We start from the raw sequence: 25,298 nt of genomic DNA, 5'->3' as shown, positions 1-25,298 counted from the left end.
AGAATAGCACAGACAGTGCTTCAGGTTCTGGTGACCCCTTTAACACCCACACCCTGAGTACCACATACTAGGGACTTTTAAGAGGTTTAATTTCCTTGCCCAGTGGGATTGCCAATTCGCATGTATCCGTTTTAGGGAGTAAGCACTGGCACCGGGGCCTAAGCAGCAGCTTTCAGAGTCAAAACCATCAGCATTGGGTATAAAAAGTGTGTGGGGGTGACCACCCAAAAGGGGCACTCTCCTACACTCAGTAAATAAGAAGATTGAGCATCTTAAACCAAGAAAGTTGTATTATGTTGATGGACCAAAAGGGATGGTGGCATGCTTCTCCTAGGCTGGTTGGGGCAGCAATACATCACACCAAATATTAAAGACCTTTAACTTTTCCTCTGATCTTAACCCATTCTAATAGCAGGTACAAAGTTGTAACGTAATTTCCACTAGATATAGACCTTAGACATTTTAGCACCATAGGGAGTAGGAATTAACTAATTTGATGTATAGAGATACTTTTCATGCCCATATTGATGGTACATGTTGCTTTTGAGAATTAATTTCAGGCCTTTGGATTCTGCACATGGCCAAAAATTCTTGACTTTAAGTTCATACCGCATTAACTAAACTATACAGGCTATCTGGACAGTCCTATTTACTCTGATATGAATATCATTGTTATTATTCCACTGCTACCAGGCAGAGACTTTACTTCAATCGTAGTGTACATTTCTCCTAATATTCGTTTAAAAAAAATATAATCACTTATTAGAATAACAATAGACGGAGAATAAGCCTTTACCATTCACCACTTAATGACTTGCTATGAATCATTCAGAAGATAGCATCCCGTTTCCCAGGTCCTTCTTGGAAAGAAGTGTGCTGAGTTAGGGTTTCACTTATACAAAGATAGTAACATGGAATATTTTGTGAAACATTAACGGATTAAGCGATTGGTGTGGTTCCAAAAAACATATCAGCAATAGGTAATCAGATTGTAACATTAAGAAAGGATGTGCTACAGAGCTCAAGGACGGCACCTTAAATTGAGTCTTTAAACTGTATTTTGTGTGCCATAAAAAAGCAGTCTTTGTCTCTGCTGAATTATATTTCTCTTTTTCGTATGCAGAAAGTTGCCCTTCCTCACCAATCACAACTATCCCAACAAAATGGAGAGAGAAGCTATGATATTATCTTCATTTGCTGGTATATTAATGGTAAGAACAACATTTTTGCATTTGAAATCTTTATTTCTCTCTTTTTACTGTTCACTAGTTCCTCACACAGCTGATTACCCACTCCATAATAAGAAAAGGTAAAAAAAGATGCTCCCCAGATAAAATCTATGAAGATGTCAAAAACAACCCACAACCATTTCCACAGTTCATTGGCTGGTCACCTCTTCCTGGCAAGCAGTAGCATCCAAAATGTTTATAACCAAATATTTTAAAAACTTTGAAGTTAACATCATCATAATTTTATTTCTGGAAAGTCTCTATATTCATCTTCTTAGATTGCCTGTTTTGCAATCTGTTATATGTTAGCCTTAGTGCTAATTCTCTAAACCTCTGCTAATAGTGTATGAGGTGGAGTATCTAGTGGTACCTTCTGCCCTATACCAATATTCGGTGGGTCCAAGGGGTGTTACTATTCTTTAAAATGAGTAATTACTTACAGATTACTTACAGATTGGGACTATCAGAATTATGCAAATATATAAAGATACCCTGACCCCATGGGATGGATGGGGTCTGTGAGGGACCCCTCCTGGGCAAGAAATTCACTAAAAAACACAAAGGTTAACGGGACGGTATACTTAGCCAATAGAATTTGAAAAAAACCTTAGAAATTCACTGAAAAAAACAAAGATTACAAGGACGTTATAGATAGATTTAGATTTTACACACACAAAACCATAGATATTCAGCAGGTATAGTTGTCTCAAGCAACTACAACTCGTACCCTAAGGTAACTATTACACACGCTCCCACCTTGCAGAGTTTTCTCATCAATAATTTCATATATATGAAAAGTGTTACTATCGTCTTAGCGAAGGAAGTGGTAGCCATCTTCATTGAGAAGGAAATGCCGCTGCTGATGATCCCTATTAAGTTTTGAGTTGGGCTCTGAGCGAAGTGGAATTTACAATACATTTGCATAATTCTGATAGTCCCAATAGATGTGTGGAAGGATGGATGGATAAGTGGGCGAAAGGATGGGTGGATGAAAAGATCAAAAGATGTTTGGATGAGTGGGTGAGAGGATGGGTGGTTGGGTGATTGAGTAAGTGAAAGGATAGCAGAGTAAATGGAAATCTGAGATGGATGGATGAAGGAAAGGATGGCAGAGTAAATGAAAGTCTGAGAGGATGGATGCATGGATGGAAGGAAATAATAATGGCAGAGTAAATGGAAATCTGAGACGATGAATAGGTGGGTTAAAGGATTACAGTATGGAGTCCACCCTGTTGTTAGCCTCTGAGTCTCTCAGAGTTACTGCTGAGGAAGGCAACACCTCAACTCTGATAATGCTGGACCTAAGTGCAGCGTTCAACACCATATCCCATGGCCTTCGGGTGGAACGGTGTTATTGGTACTACAGCTCAGAGATGGCTTGCCTTGTTCCTTCAGAATCGCACCTTCCAGGTAATGCAACAGCCTTTCTTATCCGAGGTGTTCCCGTTGCAGCAGGGGGTGCCGCAGGGCTCCGTTTTGAGCCCTATGCTGCCAAATCTGTAAATGGGCCCTCTAGCTGATGCGATCATGGGCCATGGCTTTAAAATTGGGTCATATGCTGACGACACACAGCTTATTATTACCCTGACACAGGATGAGGGCTCTTCGGCTACTCATTTTAGATCTTGCCTGGTTGGACTGGCTGAGTGGATGAATCATAGCAGTCTCAAGCTGAACGTTGAGAAAACCAAGGTGCTGGTGATGAGGAAAGAGCCCTCCATTTGGTCCACAGTGTGGTGGCCATATGTATTGGGACCTCTTTCAACTCCTAATAAAAAAGTAAAGAATGTCACCATCTCGCTTGATGTCAATCTCACCTTTGACAATCAGATAATCAGTCTTGCCGGCACCTGGTTTGGCATTTTAAAAATGCTATGCAAGATCTTAGGTCTCCTCCCAGAAGCTGCTAGGAAAACAGTAGTCCAAGCCCTGATTACTTCATAACTGGACTACTGTAGTTTACTCTACCTAGGTGCAACACAATGTAGATTAAGAAAACGTCAAAGGGTACAGAATGCTGCTGCTTGCCTATTACTGAATATCCCCAGGATTTCTGCTATTGGCCAAGCACTGGCTAAGCTTCACTGGCTTCTGGTAAGGAAGAAAGAGGCTTTTAAAGCGTTATACTATTGCCACAAAGTTTTGAAGGACAAATGCCCCAGCTATCTTGACTCTCTGGTCATGGCTTATCACCCCAGCAGGAGTCTCAGATCTTCTGAAGCAGCTCTTGTGATAGTTTCGAGAATGAAAAAGGCACTTATGGAATGGCGTTCGTTCAGGTCACTGGCCCTCAAAGTTTGGAATACTCTTCCTCTTGATCTAAGATAGGAGTGCTCTGAATCAGTTTTTCATAAATAATTAAAGATATGGCTTTTTAGACAAACTTAGACCAGATCTCTTTTAGTCTCAGGCCTTAGTGGTGTGAAATCCTTAGCACTGGGACACTTCGAATGGAGTAGGCAGGCGCTCTATAACATTTTAACATAACATAATAATAAAAGGATTCAGAGTAAATAGAAATCTGAGTGGATGGTGATATCAGATTTTTGGTTCAAGGTGGGGGTGGGGTAATATTCTGGGTACTCCCTTGCTATAGATGAATGTTACACATGGGATGGGAGGTTACACATTTTTGTTCAAACACCACCTACCAGATCACAAGATCAGCTTCCTCTTTATAATGCTGAGAATAGTACATACATCCTGTGTGAGAGCCACTTGAGGACAGAGGTGCTTCAGACATTTCAGAAGAAGCATCTGTGACAAACAATCTGCAGCAGGGAGGCATGCTCTGCTTGCTATCTGGTTCTCTTGATAAAATCAACAAAATAGAGAAAAAGACTGGCCTTTCGTATAGGCAGGCAATAGATTGGAAATTTATGAATAAGTTGAGCAGTTATGCAGGCTTGCGTTTGGGAATCTGCTTCTTACGCCAAGCTTTTAGTGCTAATGTATGCATTACTGAGGAAGAGGGGCACTGATGAATGGGTTCTGGCTTAGCGTGCATTCAAGATTGCCTTCAGTCATGATGACATTTTTTACATTATATAGATGCAATGCATTAATTTTACTCAAAATGATGTTGTTATCGGCAATAATGATTTTTCATATATTCTGCTCTAAAAGCAAGCTTTAATATATAGTCATTTTTAAGATTATAGTGTGTCTTTCTTATGTTTGTGCATCCATCGGGGAAAGGTGTTCTATTAACTCACACTAAAATAAAACGTATTCCTGTCAGTGTCTGGAAGGATTTGATAGTTTTCTAATATGTGTTCTCTTCCAAGTAAGTGGTGGGAGAGTCACAGCCTGTTTCTCACACGCAAGGGGATACGTTTGTACATACCTGTGCCTGCCTGAGAACCAGGAGAATGTACTGTTCCCTCAAATGTGTGGTTCTCTGTACTAATTCCAGTGGACAAATCTGATGCTAATTAATAACAGCTGCCGTTTAAGGGCCCCCGGCACTGTTGAATATAATGGACAACTAATCCCAAGTAGCCAACAGTATTTTTCGAGTGTGCTGTGCGCCCTTTCCCAACCCCCGTGTATGGATCGCCCTGGCAGTGTTTGATTATTTCGTTGAAGGGGCTGTTGCACTGCTGGTTTCTAGGAGCAATGGTAACAGTTGGAGATTGAGGTCAATTTGGGCGACATTAAGCGAGGTAATACATATGGGCCCTCACATAGAATGGTACAGTGGGCTATATGGACAAAAAAAACAGGCCCGCCCAGCGAACATCCAGATGCTTAAATTGAATGTCCAGGGATTTGGTAACCCTCGAAAATACGGACATGTACTTACCTACACTGACATCAAATGGATATAGCGATGATGCAGGAAACCCACTTGCAACTCAATGCACAGACCACTTTTGTTATCAAATTGGAAAAGCAAAGATACTATTTCTCATATAGCTCATATAGCGCATGCTGGGGGGCGGGCAGGCAAGTTTCAACTTGCAAAGGTAGGTGGTGGACCGTAACGGTGGGTCACCTGCACACATTTGACATCTGCCGAGCCAATATATATGGTCCAATCATGGACACCGCTGATGTTTTTTAGTGAGTGCAGTACCTATGCTCGGTGTTCCAGGCCCAGCGCGTGCTTTGAGGGGAGTATTTTACTATGTACCTAGTGCTAGCCATGACTTTAGTTGCTGGCAGACTCCGAGGCCCTCCTACTGGGCCCCACCACTGACACATTGTGAGCACAAGTTACTATATAGACAGACAGATGGCAAACTCGACACCTCTGACAAACAGCTCCCTTTTTACTCTGTCTCCCATGCAGACTTCTGGATAATGATGTGAGGACTGACGGCCTAGGCACAGAACTCAGAGCTGCCCTTCAGGTCCCTCTAAACCACTCCCCAATTCTTTGGGAAAAGCAAAAAAGCAAAAGACACACAAATGATGGACGGGATGCATGACAAATCAAAACATTCACTCCCAGTTAAGAGATGTGGGTTCAATCCATTGTTCTTTGGCTCACCAACTGGATGAATAACCCCGTTCTGTTTCTGACCATCGCCATTTATGTACTTTTGATGAAATATTGCTTCACACAGACTCACATCCAGGGACAACATCAATAGGAGGAGGAAGGTGAAAGGCTATTCCCTTTACCAGGTTGGCCTCTGAGAGCCACCACTGAAGATCTGACACCAACTGTGTAGTGACTGGAACCATAGTCTCGAAATTCTGACATGCGATCTGTATGACTCAGGAAATGGTTGAGCTAGGGCTTGAGGTGAAACAGTGCCCATGGAAGCTGAATCTTACTGCTGTCCAAGAGGTGACCAATTATCAGACACAGACATCTGAGGAAGTTGCTGGCTGAATCCACGTCATGCTGTGCCTTGGAGAGAGAAGACGCACGCAAAAGCCAATTATCAAGATAGAATAGGGAACATTTTTAGTGCTTTTCTTTTTTTATTTCAAGTCGTTTTTATTGAAGAAAAGGAAAACAAAGAAAAGACAATACAATAAGGCTTCAAATGCATAGATACACAAATGTGTTGCTCGACAACAGTACACAAACCTGAAAGAAAATCACATTACACTTGTTTGGTGATGCCTGTGAACAGGGCTACATGGTGATAATTATACAGTACAGAAATAAATAATCGGGATAGAAAAAATGTACAGTTACAAGACAATCCAAGCTACCAGTAAATCGGTTAGGCACTGCACCTCGCATTGGTTGGAGTATACAACATCAATTAGTACATCAATTAGTACATTACGGAGGATCAAAATGGAAGGAAGATGCATCCAGTGCCTTCCAGAGTCTCCTATAGGAAGGTCGCCATGTGGCAGATTGCAGCACCGGATTATCAGCACCTCTCAAGAATGTAAGCCAGTCCTGCCAGATTTTAAAGTTAACCTCTGACGTATTCTTCCATTTACACAAGATCACCTTACATGCTAGCGTTAGCATCAAATCCAATAGTTGGCGATCATGTGTGTTCGTTAGTTGTGGGTCAAGAGCTCCCAATATGATATACACAAATTCTCTCACAGGTTTCAGATCGAAAACGTGGTGAATGCAATCAAAGATCTTCCCCCAATAAGTCTGCAAGGAGGGGCATTGAAAGAGCATATGGGCGAGATCGCCAGTCCCTGACTGACAATTCCAGCATGTGGGCGTGTCCCTCAAGTGGCACTTAAAGAGCCTATCCGGGGTCCAGAATGTCCTATTCAATAACATGTATTTTGTGAGAGGATGGGCGAAACCTTACTAGATAATGCGGTTCTGTGTATCATGTCCCAATCGAACTCTATCCCAGTAGAGTTGGGTTCTGTTTCCCATTTGAGGAAGCAGCAGCTTATATATTTTAGAGACCAAGTGTCCCGCGGACATGAGTCTTGGTAAATGGGACACTAGCCAAGGTGTGTGAGGGACAAGGCTACAGGGTGCTATAATGGCGTTTAATTTCAAGAATTCGTAAAAGTCCATTGGTGTGAGGTCATATGTTGGTTGTAAGCTCGAGAAAGGGAGGGGTTGCGTCCCTTCATAGAGGTCCGCCACCAAGTTAATGCCTTTCTTGGACCATGATTCCCAATAAAGGGTTTTGCCATTAGATTTTAAATAGGGATTTCTCCATAGGGCCATAAGTGTGGATCTTCTGATTGTGAAGTTAGTTTTGTGGGTCTGGTCAAGCCGCAATAAGGCTCGCCTAGTATTCAGCATAATTTATTTAGAGTGAGGCAGGTGAGATAGATCCATGGTAAGCAGGGTCGGTAGAGGCGTGTGAGCGATGATAGATTTCTCAATATTTAACCACATTGGGACATAAGATGGGGAGTCTACCGGCCACCGCGCTCCTTGTTTGCATAGGAATGCTGTTTGGTAATTCCTGAATGAGGGAAGACCCAGGCCGCCTTTTTCTTTTGCCAGTTGCAGCTTTTTCAGTGATACCCTGGCTTTCTTACCCTGCCACAGGAATCCGCCAAACAGTTTATCCACCTTATTGATGAAGTCGTCAGTAAATGTCATGGGCAGCATGCTGGCTAAATAGTTCACCAATGGTGTGGACATCATTTTAAGGGTTTCAGCCCTGCCCCACCAAGAAAGGAACTTGGGTGACCATCCGTCCAGCAATGAGGAGATCTTTTTCAGGGTTAGTTCCTCATTTATTTTTAAAGTGGTGATTAGGTCTTTATCGAAATCGAGTCCCAGATATTTAAAACAGTGTGGTTGCCAAGTTAGACCAGAGTTTCCAAGGATATCTTTATTACCTACATTATTAAGGAGTTTGACCTCCGTTTTGTCCTTGTTCAGTTTGTAACCCGAGACCCGGGAAAACTCATCAAAATTCGCCATAAGTGCTGGTATGGTCTCATCCGCTCTTTCCGACATAATTAATACAATATCCGCATAAGCGGTAAGCTTGATATTACAACCCTCAAATGGGATACCAGCAATCGCGTCATTTTTTCTTATGTGGTAAAGGAATGGCTTGATTGCCAGCAAAAATAAGGAAGGAGATAGGGGGCACCCTTGTCTTGTGCCCTGCTGTAAGCATAAAGAGGATGAGAAAGAGCCACCTGCCCTAACCTTTGCCGAGGGACAAAAATAGAGGGACATTACTAGCTTCGTGAATGTTCTTCCCAGGTTAAACTTGTGTAAGACTGCTTCCAGGAAAGACCAGTCGACTTTGTCGAAAGCCTTTTCGGCGTCTAATGTTATTTCCGCCGTGGGTGTGTCTAGGAGTTTCGCTTTTTCCAGCACGTGTGCTAGTACCCTAGTATTGTCAATGGACAGCCTGTTCTTTAGAAACCCTGCCTGAGAGGGATGGATCAGTTGAGGGAGTACCTTCTGAAGACGAGCAGAAAGGATCATGGCTAAAAGTGTGCAATCAAGGTTAATGAGGGAAATTGGCCTGTAATTTTTCGGGAGAGAAGGGTCTTTACCATCTTTTGGGAGTACTGCAATTATAGCTTCGGACAGGGTATCTTTAATTTCGCCTGAATCATTTATTTCCCGAAAGAGGTGCAGAAGAGGATCTACCAGCAAGGAGGGAAAGGTTTTATAATATCTAGCTGTAAATCCATCGGGGCCTGGTGCCTTTCCGGACTTTAATGACTTAATCGCTTGTTCTATGTCAGAGGTCGTGATCGGTGCATTAAGACGTAGTTGCTCGTCAGATGAAAGCTTTGGGAGGTCACATTCATTTAAATAGTCCTGAATCTTATTTTCATCTAAAGACACATTCTTGGCATATAAGGTTTCATAAAAGTCTTTAAATACCTCCACTATCTTTTTACGGTTCTGAGTGCATGACCCCTGAAGCATCCTTAATAACATTAATTGTGTTCTTCTGAACCTTGAATTTCAGTTACGAGGCCAGGCTCTTACCCGCTTTATTTCAGTCACACAGTTTGAACTTTCGCTCACTATTTTATTATACTCATATTTCTTGTTGGCCAATGCATTCAGTGTCATACCATCTCTGCTCCTCTGATGTTTACTCTCTGGGGCCAATATTTCTTGCTCTAAGTTTTCCAATTTCATGTTATGGTCCCTGTTCATTGCTGATCTAATTTTAATGCACACCCCCCTAATAGTGCTTTTCAGGGCCTCCCATCGGACGAGATCGGTAGTGTCTCCCCTCTTATTATGTTCCAGGTATGACCTAATAGCAGACTGGATAGCAACCCGGTGTTGCTGTTTGTTCAGTATTTCATCGTTCAAACGCCACGACGTTTGACGGGAAGAGGGCTTCACGTTGACGATGGATAAGGAAATGCATGAGTGATCGGACAGAACTCTTGGCTCTATTGACGTGTCACCTATCCTAGGGACCCCATTCTGTGTTATAAAAATATAATTGATACAAGAGTAAGAGTCATGCAGTGAGGAATAGAATGTATAGTCCCTGTCCATGGGGTTTTGCATTCTCCACGCGTCTACTAGGTGAAAGCGTTTACATAAATTAAGAAACGCTTTGTGGGATTTGTTCGGCCTAAAGGGGCACCTATAGTCTCTGTCCAGGGTGGGGTCCATGGGAAGATTAAAATCCCCAGCCAGCAGGTGTACAGCTGAGTCGGGGATGGTCTCGATTTGTTTAGAGAGGCCCTCCCAAAATTTGAGGTCGCTAGTGTTAGGGGCATAAATATTCGTGACATAGAATTCCGTGTTGTCTCTGCTCAGTTTGGCTGTGACCCACCTCCCTTTGTCGTCTGCTGTGGATGAAAGAAGTTCAACCTTTGATTTTTGAGCTATCAACATCAAAACCCCATTCTTCTTCCCTACTGCTTCAGCCCCCACAACCTCGGTATAAAATTTATTCCTCAAGTGGTAGAATTGTTTAGTATCAATTTTAGTTTCCTGTAACATGACAATATCCCCCCGCTGTCTGCGCAGATAGTCAAGTATCTTTTGCCTCTTGATGGGCTGGTTCAAACCTTTTACATTCAGGGACAGTATTTTCAGTTTGTCTATTGCGGTCACCCCAAGCGGTGTATCAACTGTGGAGTGTATCATCTGTAAACAGTACAATCATTACCAAATCCGCGTGGCCCATAACTGGGCTTACCATATGTGAGCCACCTTGTGTATAAACGTCGACATACCTGAGAGTCTTGCCAGGTACAGTGACAACACAACCTTGATTGCGAGCAATCGCATTAGCTTGTGAATGTGACATGCAACTGTTGATTAATATCTGTACACGAAAAAAAGAAAAAGAGACATACTACACATACCACACATACCCCCCTGCCCCCTATACCCCCCACCCCGCCCTCCCCAACAGTAAACAGTAAGCATGGTGACTAGAGAGAAATCGCAGCATTTTCTCCCGTGTTGACTAAGCAACATAGAAACATTGGAACCGTTTCAGCAAACCAAGAAACTATTGGTAATCATAGCAAGGGATAAATACGAAATCTAAACTCCCCGGTCTCAAAGCAAGAGATAAATACAAATCTAAACTCCCCGACTCATAGAGGATGAGGCGAAGGCCTCTTCATACAATAATTTTGAATCTAACTTTGCGCCTAGGGTGAATACGGTTGACAAATTTATATTCTACTTCACACTTAGAATTAATTCTTTCGTAATTATGTCTCTGATCACAGCAGGCAGAGGCAGAGTGCCCTTAGAGGAAGAATTGTACTAAGCATAAAAATCGTTCTGCTTTGATTGGGGTTGTAAAGAACCCAGTATCAGGGGCGGCCTTAGGCATATACAAGCTGTGCACCTGCTCAGAGCCGCCAAACCCCAGGGGCCGCCACGCCAATGTATATCCTTAATATAATAATCCTCTGAGGATGGATACATATTTGCGTGGCGGCCCCTGGCAGGGATTTGGCGGCCTCCGGCTCTGTTCCACTTCCAAACACCCTGACTCCCCCCCCACCCTTCACTGGCCTCCGCGCCTGCGTTCCTCCGGGGGCCCCCTACCTACGCTCCCTGTCCAGGGCCACCATGAGCCTAGAGCCACCCCTGCCAGTATCTCTATATTTTGCAAAACGTTTTGGAAATGAGCCCCTTCCACATAAAACCCTTTTGGATCAGGCTGTTGTTCTTTATCAGAGTCTGTCCAGAATTTCTCCGCTGCTGGATCACTCATAGCTGAATGTATGGCTTGTTTAATCAAGGATTCCAGTTCCCCTGTAAATTTGCAGGACTCCCTCCTCAGGCTCAGGGTTGTTCTGCTTGATGGCTGCCTTTCCAGCTTCCATCGCTGCAGCACAAACTGCCAGGGTAGGGTTACCAATAAGACCCGAATGCTAATGCCTGCATTTTAATCTTTTTGCCTGGTTCTCAATTCTCAACTTATGAAAACTTAACCTCATGGGCATAGCTTAGTCAGTTAAATTTGGAGGGGGTAGGCTGGGGGGTGGAACAGTGATTCTCTAAACTTCACTGCTATTGATATGGCAAAATGGGTGAAAATAGTCTTTAATTTAAAAGGCTTCTCTGCACCGCATAAGATGCATCCAGTTCTTTGCAGAGATTGTATACATCCACCCATCCTCTTCCCTTTCACACAAAACAGGCCAAGAATAAACAAAGTTTCATAGAGACGTGTTTGTGCAATGATGGTTGCTAATCTGAGTGGAAACCCGACTACACGCACTGCTAGCCCAACTGGAGGCCTCATGGACCTAACTGCACACATCAGGATCCATTTATTAGGGGGGTATGACACCCCAAACACACCCCCTGGTGCTACGCCCCTGTTTAGACCCAAGAAAAAACAAGCATTGGCATAGCCAATAGGTCTCACCTTTTGGACCTTATAAGTATTTAGTTATGCAGCACAATATTCTTGGTGCAACAACATCAACTGTTGCATGGCTAAACACTTATAAGGTCCCAAAGGAGAGAACTATTGGCTATGCCAATGCTTGTTTGCAGAAGCACATGCGCTCTGCATAGCACACATATGGTCCTATTTTCTGCTACGCCAATTTGACCATCACCATTCCTACTTTGCATGCTGGGACTTTTAACCGATACTTGCAGTGTTAAAGATGAAATTGCAATCCCCAGAAAACAATATATTCTCGGATAAAATGCACGTCTGTCCCAAAGTGTCACATGTGACACGGCGGTGCAAGACTGGCCCACTCCCTGTCAACACAAGAAATGTAAACCAGTAATATATAGGCACAAGAAGATGAAATGGGTTTGAGCCATGCAGTGAGGAAGGGTTCTCTTCAAATAACACAACAAATTACTTTGGACCTTATTTAGAAAATGGAGGGCGGTATTCTGTTCTGCTGGGTCAGTAGAGGGATATTCTCCACTGCCACGGCAAAGTAGAGTCCATCATATTTAAAGATCACCACCACAATGGCAGATCTCAATACCACGGTGACTCAGTTGAAGGTTCTAACGCTTTGCTGTGTTGGCACCAGGTTCAATGTGTTTGCACAGCTCCCTCAGAGTGTGTCAGGGTCTGTCCGGGACTATGTCAGGAACACAGTCAGGGACTTGAGCAAGGACTATGAACTGGGTAGAAAATGAAGCAGAAAAAGGAAAGCAGCACTGCCCACGATCACACAAGAAGTCAGAGGAGAAAAGGGATAGAAAGGGGAATCCTGCACGAAGGAACAAGATGGCTAAGACTCAGAAAGGACAGGCACTCATGAGGCTTTTCAGCAATAAGAATCCCTTCACCCAGGACGGATGTGCAATACAAATATATAAAACAACATTAACAATAAAGGGAGTGTGAGGTAAAGCACTCAGGAGCTCCACACAGTAAGACTGAAGCCCAGTAAGTTCCTCACCCACAATTGCTGTTATAGATTCTGACTGCAAATACCCACATATAGGATATGCATGCAAAGGCAGCGTCTGTGGAGCTGATGCCTATGGTGATATTATAAATGTAACTCAAAGACAATACTCACATTTAACAAGAAAGACCCCCTAGGTTGTCAGCTGTGCCCACGGATCCTGGTGCTCAAACAGAAACACGCAAGACAGTAACAGCAAGGGGGTAGAACTAAATACAAGTACAATAGACAAGGAGCTAGCAAGGAGGGGTGCTTAACAGGAAAGGTAGGAAATCACAGGGCACACTTGGCAGACAGCAAGTAACAAACATACAAAGTAATAGAAGCAAGACAGCAAGAATAGAAAGACTGCAAACTAGGAACTGGAACCAAGGAAATGTGAATAAAGGCAGGGACTGGAAAAGGATTTACAGAAGAGGAGGCTGCAAGTGTATACTAGAATAGTGCAGGTTCAGGAATCAAGAAAACAAAGTAGCATTAAAGGCAGTCCTTGGGCAGGAACAATAATTGAGCTAAGGCTCAGGAGTCAAGGAAGCACTGCAGGCAGTGCTAGTTCAAGGAAACTGGAAATAGCTACAGCTCAGGAAACAAGAAGTCAAGAGAACACTGCAAGCAGTGCAAATCAGGAACAAGACTTAGCTGAAGCCCAGGAACAGGAACAAAGAATAACTATAGCTCAGGAACTTAGGAAACACTGTAGCACTGCAGGTAGTGCTAATTCAGGCACAAGGAATGGCTATAGCTTAGGAAGCAAGGAACAAGGAACAACTATAGCTCAGGAATAAAGGAATAATAAAAGCTCAGGAAACAAGGACTGGTCTCACTGGAACAAAGCTACAATGACCAACTTTGGCCTGAAGGGAAGTGGGGCTTAAAAGAACTCACAGTAATCAAATGCATTAGGTGTGAGCAGACTAGCAGCAGCCAGCCACACGTGAGCTGAATTCCTCCACCCATCCTTGGCCTGCAGGGTTGGAGATGAAGCAGTGAGCAGGGAATTCCAGGTAATGGAGTTTCTGGCATGAGCAGGCTGGTTTCCACAACACCAGGCATCGATTGGTAATGGATGGCTATTTCCAAGTAGAGTCCAAATGGCTAAAAATCAGTATGATTCCAGCCAAAATAGTTGTTGGGATACGCACTCCCTTTTGTAACCAAATGTAATTGAAAGTCTGTATAGGTGGGTGGTGCCCGTGGGGTTGAGCCCCCTGTACCTTGGTTTGAGACAACTATTTGACGCACTGTTCCCTCGAGAACAGTGTCTCCCCAGAGCACTCAATGCAAAGTTCAGTAAATGGTTCAAAAACGTGTAAACAAAGTTCAATATATCCTTTTAATTGTTCATTTTTAGTTCATATCATGATTATTCTCATGTTCTGATAACATTTGGCCCGGTGGCCCACTGCATTTCGGGCTTTAGCCCTTCTTCAGGGGCCGTGTACAATTCTGTAAAGTAATCAAGTACAGTTTCAAAAGCAAAATTCATTGTCATGTCCTAGTATACAACTTCATACTTATTACGACATTTGTAAACATGCAAGGCAAGAGAGATCACATTGTGAATCTTAGTTATGCTGCTTAAAAAGGAAAAAATGAAGGTGACTTCGTTACATGCTGGGAATTCTATTTAAACTCAAGGTGTGTGCCTTATTGTTAATACTGTCGGTACAAGTGGGGGTGCAATCGTGAGGGTTTCGACGTCGGCGGCATCAGTGCTAAAGTGTGCTCTCTAAGAATGTGTAAATCAAACCTGTGGCTGACACTTTGTCGATGTGCTTTTCGCGGGTGTATACGAGCCTATAAAAACAAGGTAAAGAGGGTCGGTCAACGAATATACTTGGTAGCAAATTTGCTACGCCGTATATCTGGAATTGCTATGATTCTAACAGATAAAATACGCTGCTTACCGGAATGATATTCTCGGCGTGTTCTATATTCATCCGTTCGACAACGTTGAACGCACTCAGGGTTTCACGTTCTAAATTGGTGTACTGAGTCACGTGACTCCTAGTTTACAATCAGGATTCTGATTGGCAGGCGTTTGGTCAGCATTTCTCGGTACCAAAAGGTCAGTGTAAAATGATATCGGATTGGTGGACGCGTAGTCACGTGTCAAAACAAGGAAAAATCCGCGTTTAAATCAATGAATGTACGAAACGTGTACGCTGGTGCTATATCCTGTATGGTAATGTGTAGAGGTGACATCTGATGTCTCTTAAGGAGAGAACTTTACTGGATAAACAGACTATCATCGACAGCTCCGAGAGGGCTAAATGAACGCCTGGAATTTAGTTGTCATCTATAGATCATTGAAGACCATTGATCAAATCAGTTAGCCGATGGAACATTATAGTTAACTGCATTTATTCTATTTATTATTATTTATTATATACTATTTTTATTCGTCAATCATGTTGTGAAATGTTAATATCATTGTTGCACTCTCTAGTTTATGAAGGTCACCCTAGATGGTCTCATTAACCCGCTTTTAAACCAGTCAGTACATTATCACAGTATGAAATGTTTATAACGTTTGTACACATTTTCTTTCAACATGATTGACGAATAAAAATAGTATATAATAAATAATAATAAATAGAATGAATGCAGTTAACTATAATGTTCCATCGGCTAACTGATTTGATCAATGGTCTTCAATGATCTATAGATGACAACTAAATTCCAGGCGTTCATTTAGCCCTCTCGGAGCTTTCGATGATAGTCTGTTTATCCAGTAAAGTTCTCTCCTTAAGAGATATTGTTCATTATCTCTTCCTGGTAGTACTGGTACTATTTCCAAGATACAAAACTTGAGTTGACTGGGATTGTGTTGGTGGTCATTAAAATGTACTGCTACTGTGGATTTTGTTGATTTTAGTCTGATGTTGCTGCGATGTTCTGTTAATCGAATTTTGATTTTTCTGGATGTTTTGCCCACATAGGGAAGTCCACATGGGCATTTCAACATGTAGACCAAATTGGTACTGTCACAGGTACCATTCACTTTTAATTTGATTTTGATCCCACTCGATGGGTGATATATTTCATTCCCTTTGATAATGAAATTACAATTCCCACAATTATGACAAGCGAGTGTACCTTTGTATGTTTTTGGAGACTCAGTAGATTTGGGTTTCAACAGTTCCTTTAGGTTTCTGGTCCTTTCATATGCAAACCTGGGGTTTGAGGTGAAAATGCCCTTGAAGTCCTCTTCAAGGGCCAGTAACGTCCAATGTTTTAGGATGACTTTTTTGATGTTATGACTTCTTGTGGAGTATTTGGAGATAAACACGGATCTCCGCTCTTCCCTTGGAATGGATGGTGTTAGTAGTTGTTGTCTGTTCACTGGTTTTATTCTGTCTACAGCGAGTTCCAGTGTGGCTTCTGGGTATCCCCGATCTTTGAATTTTTTAATCATATGTTCTTTTTGTTCTTCATACAAGCTCTGAGAGGAGGCAATGCGTTTTACGCGTAGCAGTTGAGAAAATGGGAGGTGGTTTTTCAATGACGGTTGGTGGAAACTCTGATAATGCAATAGGTTGTTTTTATCGGTTGATTTCTGGAATACGGTGGTGTGTATTTTGTTTTGTTCTTTGATAATCAGTACATCCAAAAAGGACAACTGTTTGTCATTGACGTTGTGTGTAAATTGGATTCGATCATTAATGTTGTTAAGTTCTTGAATAGCTGACATCAGTTGGTTGGTTGATCCTTTCCAGAGTAGAAAGATGTCATCTATGTATCTCTTGTACAGTATGAGATTGTTTTTCCAAATTTGATTAGTTAAGATGTGTTCTGTTTCAAAATGATGCATGAAAATGTTAGCATATGCCGGGGCGGCACAATTTCCCATGGAAGTACCGTTGCACTGAGCAAAGAATTCATTTTTCCACTGAAAGTAACTGTGAAATAATGTGAAATGCATTAGTTCCATAATTAGTCATTTCAGGTCTTCATCCAGTTCACTGTTTAGTAAAGTGTTCTCCAGTGCTGTTAATCCTAGGTCATGGGGAATTGAGGTGTATAATGACTTTACATCAATGCTTGTTAGAATCATCTCGGTTGTAAATGAAGTCTTGTGTGCTTCCAAAATATTCAAAAAATGAGTGGTATCCTTTATGTAAGTGGGGATTTGTTGTACTAATGGTTGCAAATGTTTATCGATAAATTTTCCTACGGCTCATGGATGGAATTGATTGTTGACACAATTGGACGAAATGGGGGAACTGTAGGATGTTTGTGTATTTTTGGAATCATGTAGATATAAGGTATAGATGAGTTTTGTTTGATCAGGTATTCTTTTTCTTTGTTTCCAATGGTTCCTGTGTCAATGGCTTTTTTGATGATTGTCGTTAGAACTTTCTTGTATTAATTTATGGGATCTCCCCTCAATCTCATATATGTATTTGCGTCGTTGACATGATCATTGACATTTCTGTCGTAAACATCCGTGTCCATGATAATAAGGGCGCCTCCCTTATCAGCCTGTCGTATTGTTATGTTTTTGTATTCAGCCAAACTTTGAATGGCCTGCCTCTCTTTCTGTGTGATGTTAGTTCTTTTTGAAATCAGTATGCACATGAAGGGGAGGGTCTGAAAGCTTATCAGAACACTGGAGAGTCCCACAGTTCAGCCCCCTGGTGGTGGATACGTGAATGCAGGGAGCAGGTTGTGATAAAGTGCTTTCGCTCCCCCCTCCCGCTGTGCTAAGCGGTCAAGATCTTAATAAATACCACATTAAAGTCTTCCCCGATCAAGACATGCAGTCTTGTGTGGGGAGTCCGCAATGGCCGTCCAAAGGAAATGTTCCCAGCCCTCGATAGGGGTGTAGAGAGTGCTCAGGATAAGTGTCTGGGTGCCTATCTGCACGCAATAGACCAGGCCGTTACCTCTGATCTCTGGCAATTTAGGTCCAATTTTCCCCTGGAAGTTATGCAAGAACAGGATCGCTACACCTGCTGTTTTGCAGCCTGTAGAGGAAAACAATTGGTGTGGGAATGCTCTGGAGTTTAGCCTGTGCCATTCCCCTGTAGTCAGGTGTATCTCCTGAAGAAGGCAGATATCTGCCTGGGCATGCTCCAGATACGAGAGGACGGCCCACCTCTTGGCTGGGTTGTTAAGCCCTTTCACATTCAGAGTGACCACCTTCAGGGGATCACCTCTCATCGGGGTGTGTATGTACCTTCACTGTGTCCCAGCAGTGCTTAATTTGTGCTGGTGCTTTCCGGTGCTTAGCACCGGCACTTATTTATCAGGGCTGGGGCTACACCTAAGTGCCACTGTCAACTCACATCAATGACTGGACTGCACCTCGTGTGTCTCAGTAAGTATAATTGACCGTGGTGTCAGTCTGTCTCCCCATGACCTGGTGAAGAGTGCTTCTGCTGCTAAGCTGATAATAAATGCACACCAATTTGCCGTCAGTTGAGTCTTTCCGGTGGGCTGATTCGGCTGGATTTGTCTCTGTGGGGTAGGGGCTGCAGCAGCGTGTGTAACGCTTTTCAAAATAACACGCCATTCACGTACTGCACGAGTTACCACCCTACAGTTCAGCACGACATCCAGGGCACTTTCATTTGAAGCAGGCACATCCAGCATGTGGTGCTGCAGTGTGCAGGAGCAGGCCTCTTCTATAAAGGAAATGCCTAAGTAACACAGTAAGTAACAAACCTACTCTGCTATTTCTTGAAAGTGGTCACTAACAGACTTGGTATAAACCGAGTCTGAGGCTCCGGGCGAGCAATCATGCCTCCGGCGCTGTGCATCATGAGCAGTACCCCGGCCCGGGAGGCTGAAAGGGCAGGGCCTGCCCTTAACCCTTTCTGTCTATTTGTTGGCTTGACTGACCTGCATCTAAAGTATTGGTGTTTTTCTGTTCCCTGTTCAACTGGCCCCGTTTCATGTCTTACGGATTCGGTATTTTAGTACCTGTTATACCCAGTATGCAATAAGGCGGGGTGCGGCGGCTGTGTATTTGGATGACGTGTTGAAATCTAAGTTTATTAATTTCCTGCATAAAGCCTTGTAGCTCAGGTTATTTGTGCAGTCAGTGGTTCCTGCTGTGTGGGTATGGACAAACCAACAGAAACTGAGACAGGCCCTTCCCCGATGTCTCACATCCTTGCCACTAGCTCCTGCTTGTCAAGTGTGCCACCGTAGATGGGAGGACACATCAGATCCATTCTGCTCCGCGCCTTAATCAAAAACAAATATGTGTGCCACCATTCAGCATCACTTCCGTTCCTTTATAAAGGGGGCCCAGTGATGTAAACAAGATATTTAATAGCCTAAAATAAAAAAGTTCTGCGCCCATGACTCCATCACTGGCGCCACCAGCAATAGATCTCTGGGAGCTCCCACTCCCCCATGAGTAATGAGCCCTCCCTGTGCCCACAACCAATGCTGCTTAACGCTTTTGTTCTTTTACATATTTTAATCTTTAAACAATCTCCATTTTTTCTCCAAATGATGCTTTGTCTAATGGAATTATCATAATCACTGAGTACACCATAAATTGGCATTATTTTGAAACGTTTTTTTCACCATCAAAATTTGTATGGAAACTTTTTAAGGCACTATGGGCCAGATGTAGGTAGGCAAATACCGGTCGGTAATGGCCGATTTCGGCCGTTACCGACCGGTAATTGGAGTTTGAGATGTAGGGGCCTTAAAAATTACCGATTTGGTAAATTTACCGATTCGGTAAATTACCGAATCAGTAAATTTACCGAATCTGTAATTTGAGATGTAGGTGGCACTGTAAACAGTGCCACAGGGCCTTAAGGATTAGTTATTTGACACCCTGCCACCCTTGACTATTCAGTAATTTTACGAATCGGTATTTACCGATTCGGTAATTGCCATTGATTCCTATGGGCCTCAAGGTCCATAGGAATCAATGGCAATTACCGAATCGGTAAATACCGATTCGTTAATTACCGAATCTTAACGATTCTGTAATTTTTACCGAATATTTACCTACGTAGCATTTACCGATTTGTAAATACCGAATTGGTAAAATTTGGTATTTACGAATCGGTAAATACCATTTACCTACATCTAGCCCTATGTTATCAATCCAGTTTACATGATTATCACATCCTGCAAGTAAAAGTGCATTAATTTCTATGTTCAGTACTCTTAACCACAGAGCAAACACAATCCAATATTTCAGAAGAAATAATTCCTGCTCTTCCACCCATGTTGGATGTCAAAGCAGAAAAAAAGTATGTTTTGTCCTGATTTCTGCTTATAAAAACATTTGTTGTATAACATCCGTAACATAAGTGCAGAATACCAATAAATCAGACTATTGCTGAATACCAATAAATCACACTATAGCTATGGCTACAACTGCTAAACTACCAATTGTGATAATAATTATATCTTTATTACAGTGTATCACAATTCTTTTCTTCATAAGTGATTGCAAAAACTATTAATTCGATGGCCAAAGAAAATATCACCGAACACAATGAAAAAAAGTCAAAGAAACATCAACTGATATTTTTTTTGTTGGTTTGCTGCAAAAAGAAACATAATTTGGCAGGAAAACTGAAAAACTGATATTTCACTTTTTAATTGCATTCACACAATTAACTCATCTGCATATTCCACTATGCTCGACATTTACTCAAAGCACATGATCCAACTACATCTGGAAGAGTTACTATACATCACTGCTTATAACAAACATATATCCCAACCACAGCTAATCAGTAGACTTCTGAGCTAGAATAGATACAATAATTCATGTCTACTACAGCTTCTAAATTTAACACCTCTTGACAAAGGAACACTACACTGCTTATCCCTGGGCACGTAAAATGTCAAAAGAAGACAGTGCATCTAAGTTTGCATTGTAACCTTCTAATAGGACAACAATGGCCACCCATTGGGAAATGATTCCATATGTTGGATGATACACAATCTTAGTCTTATTAAAACATGACATTATTAAGGCTTTTTTTACTCATCCAAAATAAGGATCAACTCCTGCACTTGTTTTCAGAGGCAACTATGCTCTAAACGAAGGCGAAGAGAATTATGTTGGTTCCCACCTAATATTGCATCGTTGTATACATTTCTGTTTTGCCAAGTGTTCCTCATATGTACCAATATCCCAGGTAGCTGTAGGAACAGATCCTATACCAGAGCATGCATCCCTTTTTGCAATTAACCAAAATCTGTGTCTATTAGACAGATAAGGATACTTAGACAAGGTTTGTCAGTTTAATGTTGCTGCGGGTTTGCACCACAGAGAGATACCCACAGGAGCAACAGGGCTGGTATGGTGAAGGGACTGTTTTTCCTGATAATGGAGTATCATTAAGGGCTATATGTATCATGCCCAAATATGTTCGCAAACGCCAAAATTCGCAGAATTTTGGCGTTTGCGAACGCATTTTCGCAAAATGGTATCTATCACATAAATCTGCATGCAAAATAAGGAATCGCAAAATTTGCAATTCCTTATTTTGCGATTGCATTTAAGGAATCGCAAATTTTGCGATTCCTTAAATGCAATGTAAGAAGCTAAAAAAATTTGCTAAATGGCCTTAAGGAATAGCAAATTACCACCAACTTCTAGTTGGTGGTAAGTTGCGAATTCCTTGAAAAATGCACATTTTTGCATTTTTCCAAGTGCCATGTGACACACATACATGTCCTTAGGGCATGCATGTGCACCACATGTGCACCTATGCTTATTTCATGGGTGCAACAAGGTGTCCTTTGGACACCCCTGCACCCTTGAAATTATTCTCAATTTGCGATTGCAAATTGCGAATCGCAAATTGCGAAAAAATTCCCATTCCTTCCTATGGGCCTCCTGGCCCATAGAAATGAATGGGAAAGTATTCCTTAATTGCGAATTCGCAATTTGCGAATTCGCAATTAAGGAATATCAAGAAATTGCTAAAAAATTGCAATTTTCTTGATACATACCAATTTGCGATTCTGAAATAGCGATTTCTTAAAAATCGCTATTACAGAATCGCAAATTGGTTTCTTGATACATATGGCCCTAAATGCATATAACTGCAAACACCTTCCCCATAGGTTGTTCTCGGTGAGCACTTTGCATTGTAGACTGCCTAGAGTTATTCTATGAGCAATAGCATGAAGAACTCGAGGCACGATGAGGAGAGTGGTGCTGGCATGTTTTTTTTTTTGTTGATCTGCCATTGAAAAGTTTTTGCATTGGGCCCCTCTCATCTCTAATGTATGTACGGGACAGGATAAAATGTTTGGATGCGCGGATGGTGTGAAAGTCGAGCACGTTTATTGTTTGCACAATTCGGATTGTACTGCAGCAGTCCAAGAACTGGCCTGGGTCCTTCCTCTTGTTTCACTGCTATTTTCTTTATGTTCTCCTCTTTATGTTGCCCATGCTCCCTCCTGCCAAATGCCCCTCATGGACCAACCTCCAGTCACTGCCTCATCTAGTGTCAAGGTACACCTTTCCTGTTACACTCCATGTCACCCCCAAAACTCCCAAACCTGTCCCAGCTCTTACTGGGATGCACCACCTCTTCATGTCACTGCCCCTAATCTCTCAGCACAGTCAACCTCTCTTACACCATTATTCATATCCCCTCTGTTTGTCACTGTCCACTTCTCCTCTTCTGTACCCTTCTCCTCTCAAGGTCACCTTTTCCCATCACTGCCCACCTCTCCTATCACTGCTACGTTCTCCGATATAATTAATCTTTGATCACTCTGTATTCTCCCTCTCCTCTTATAGTTTCACCTGCCATTTCCTACCACTCATTGTATATCATGCCACCTTTCCTGTCTCATATTCATTGCTGCCCACCACCTGATAGCACTGCAAGCCTGGCAATGGAGGGACAGAATTAGCAGGATATGTCACTGTGCCACTGACTCTTTCCCTATACCAATTACACAACCGGTATCTTACAAACCAATATAGTAATTCCAATAGAGGGAAAGTCATCCCCAATACCAACATCCTTTCAGAGGACTAATGAGGAACAATTTTTACACAGGAAACCCCTCAACATCAGTCATGGAATACTTGGAAGTCTGGGTTTTGCTTCTTTTCAATAAGCCATGATTAGCATTGACAAGCTGTGCCAGTTAGACTATTGCAGTGTACCAAGCCTGCAATAGTACCCTGCTTTTCCAAATGACAAGAATAGTGTTTTCCCTCTACTAATCAGGGCCCTGTGCTTTACTCACCCTTCACAACTTTCACTGTAAGATTAGATACAACTGAACACTCAAAGAGATCAGAAAAAATAAGACTTATTTGAGACTGCATCTGTAGTGTTTGATAATACTGGTAAGATTAGATGCTTAAAGAATTGCTGAATATTCTAAACCCTAAAGCAGATATACTTTTCTCAGGGCACCCGAGAACCTGCAGTGTATGTTTGCCCACAACTGTCCCATGCAACACAATTAGACTCGGTTAAAAATGACATACCCCAGTTTGTGTCCCTTTTTAAAGCATTAGTCATTTTAGCTAATTTATTCCAAAATTGTGCTGTAAAGGCGCTTTTCATTTAATCTTTTTCAAAAAGTTCATGGGGCAGGGGGACCTCCTATGAAAACCTTATTTGGAGGAAGGATCCTTTGCTGAAGTTCACATCTGACTTTCAGCAGTGCCAGTTGAGGATAAGGGTGGAGCCGATAGAGTATGTGGGTGGAGCCAGGGGATGAAGTGGGTGGAACTGGGGAAAGTGGGTGTGGCTTCCGGGAAACATTTGAGCACCTGGACTTCATATTTTACAAATTAACCACTAGTCCTGACTTGGTTCGACCAATGGCGTGAGTCAGAATGGGATGACCTATCCATGTGTGAAAACATCTTCTCGTGTAGCTTAAGAGACAAGTGTGTTGGTACCCTCGAAACAATCCCAACAGTTAACATAGCAATAGTAAAAAAGGTGAAGAAAGAGCGTCATTAATGTCCTGGCAGCAAAAAAGCACCCAACAATATCGATGCCAGTCCAGAGGCCAAAGAGTGTGGTCCGTCGTCGGCGGATCTCCATGGAGTAGGTCCACTCCAGCCAGAGCCTGCAAAGTCCAGAATAAAAAGCATAGAAGCAACCCGAGCACCTCAAGCAATGTCTTTTGATGTTGGGTCCTCAGCCAGAATCTCCAGAACCGGTCTCCATTCCTGTGTGAACATGGAGGGATCAGGTCTCGTGATTCCAGCGCAGGAAAGTTTCCTCTTTAAACAGGAGCGCCAACCAGCCCCGGGGCCTGTTGAGTCCGTGTGGGTAGGGCCTCTGGCACCTTCAAGCTGCAGTAGATTACAGGTTGCCTTGAAGGAGCAGAGCTGGTGGAGTTTCCCCTCAAAGGAGAAGACCAGGTGGAATGGATGGCCCCAGGAATACGTGATGTTCTTGTCACGGAGGAAGGTTGTTACTGGGCTTAACTCCCGTCTTTTCTGCAACATGATTGCTGAGAGATCTAGAAACAGTTGCAGTGAATGGCCGCGAAATTGTACCGGATTCATATCTCTGGCCTTTTGGAGAATCCGCTCTTTGAGGGGAAAATTGTGGACACAAGCCAGGATGTCCGGTGGAAACGTATTTGCAGATCTTAGAGGGCCCACTTTGTGTACTCTGCCTTGACGGATATCCTCGGTTTGAATGTCCCCCAGCATCTGTGTGAAGAGAGACGTTACATAGTCTCTGATGTCTCTGCAGCTCTAGGGGCCCCTCTTATTCTTAAATTGTGTTGTGACTAATTTTCAAGGTCTTCAGCATCCAGCTTGGAGACCAATTTGTTCATTAGTGAGGCGGATGAGTTCTTGTTGGGGTTGTTCATTTTCTTCATCTGTGGATATTTAATGATTTTCTGTCTCCAATCTCAGATACCTTTTTACGGACTGTGTGCAATTCCTGCATCAGGTCCCTCTTGACTGTCTGTAGAGCCTCTCTGAGGGACGAGAACAGCGCTTTGAGTGATCGGAGCCTCGCCCTCAGCGTCCTCAGGAAATGGAGGTACGCTAGAGGTAACAGGGCTCTTTGTGGGTAGCGAGTTGGGGGGCTTTATGAAGATGTCTTTAAGCGGGCCATCTTTTTTAGCAGAATATGGCCTGTGTTGCGCATGGTTCGTAGATCATAGACGTCCTGCGGCAGCTAAGGGCGTATGTGCCATCCTGAACTCAGTAGTTTCAGGGCAGGGCTGGGATGATAGTGCCCCCCAAGTGTCTGCTGCAAGGTCCAAGAGTAAAGTGTGGACTTTTTCAAAGTGATCATTACTCAGCTCCCAGATATTTAAACGCCACATTTGGGGACACCTCAAGGGTCTCAATGTCAAATCGCATGCTCA

At 42.7% G+C, this 25,298-nt stretch overlaps 1 protein-coding gene across 2 annotated transcripts in view; it reads left to right on the top strand.

Moving 5' to 3' along the window:
• The window catches only part of C3_1H2orf80 (chromosome 3_1 C2orf80 homolog), a 301,817-nt gene that overhangs the window by 195,748 nt on the left and 80,771 nt on the right, over positions 1-25,298 (top strand). For both annotated transcript variants that reach the window (XM_078680339.1, XM_078680338.1), the window contains exon 5: positions 1,124-1,211. In XM_078680339.1, the coding sequence (XP_078536465.1) occupies positions 1,124-1,211 (88 nt within the window). The remainder of the gene's footprint in view (positions 1-1,123; positions 1,212-25,298) is intronic.

The sequence above is a fragment of the Lissotriton helveticus genome, chromosome 3_1 (genome assembly GCF_964261635.1).
Source record: "Lissotriton helveticus chromosome 3_1, aLisHel1.1, whole genome shotgun sequence".
NCBI lineage: Eukaryota > Metazoa > Chordata > Amphibia > Caudata > Salamandridae > Lissotriton > Lissotriton helveticus.
This window is presented reverse-complemented; position numbering and strand designations above follow the sequence as displayed.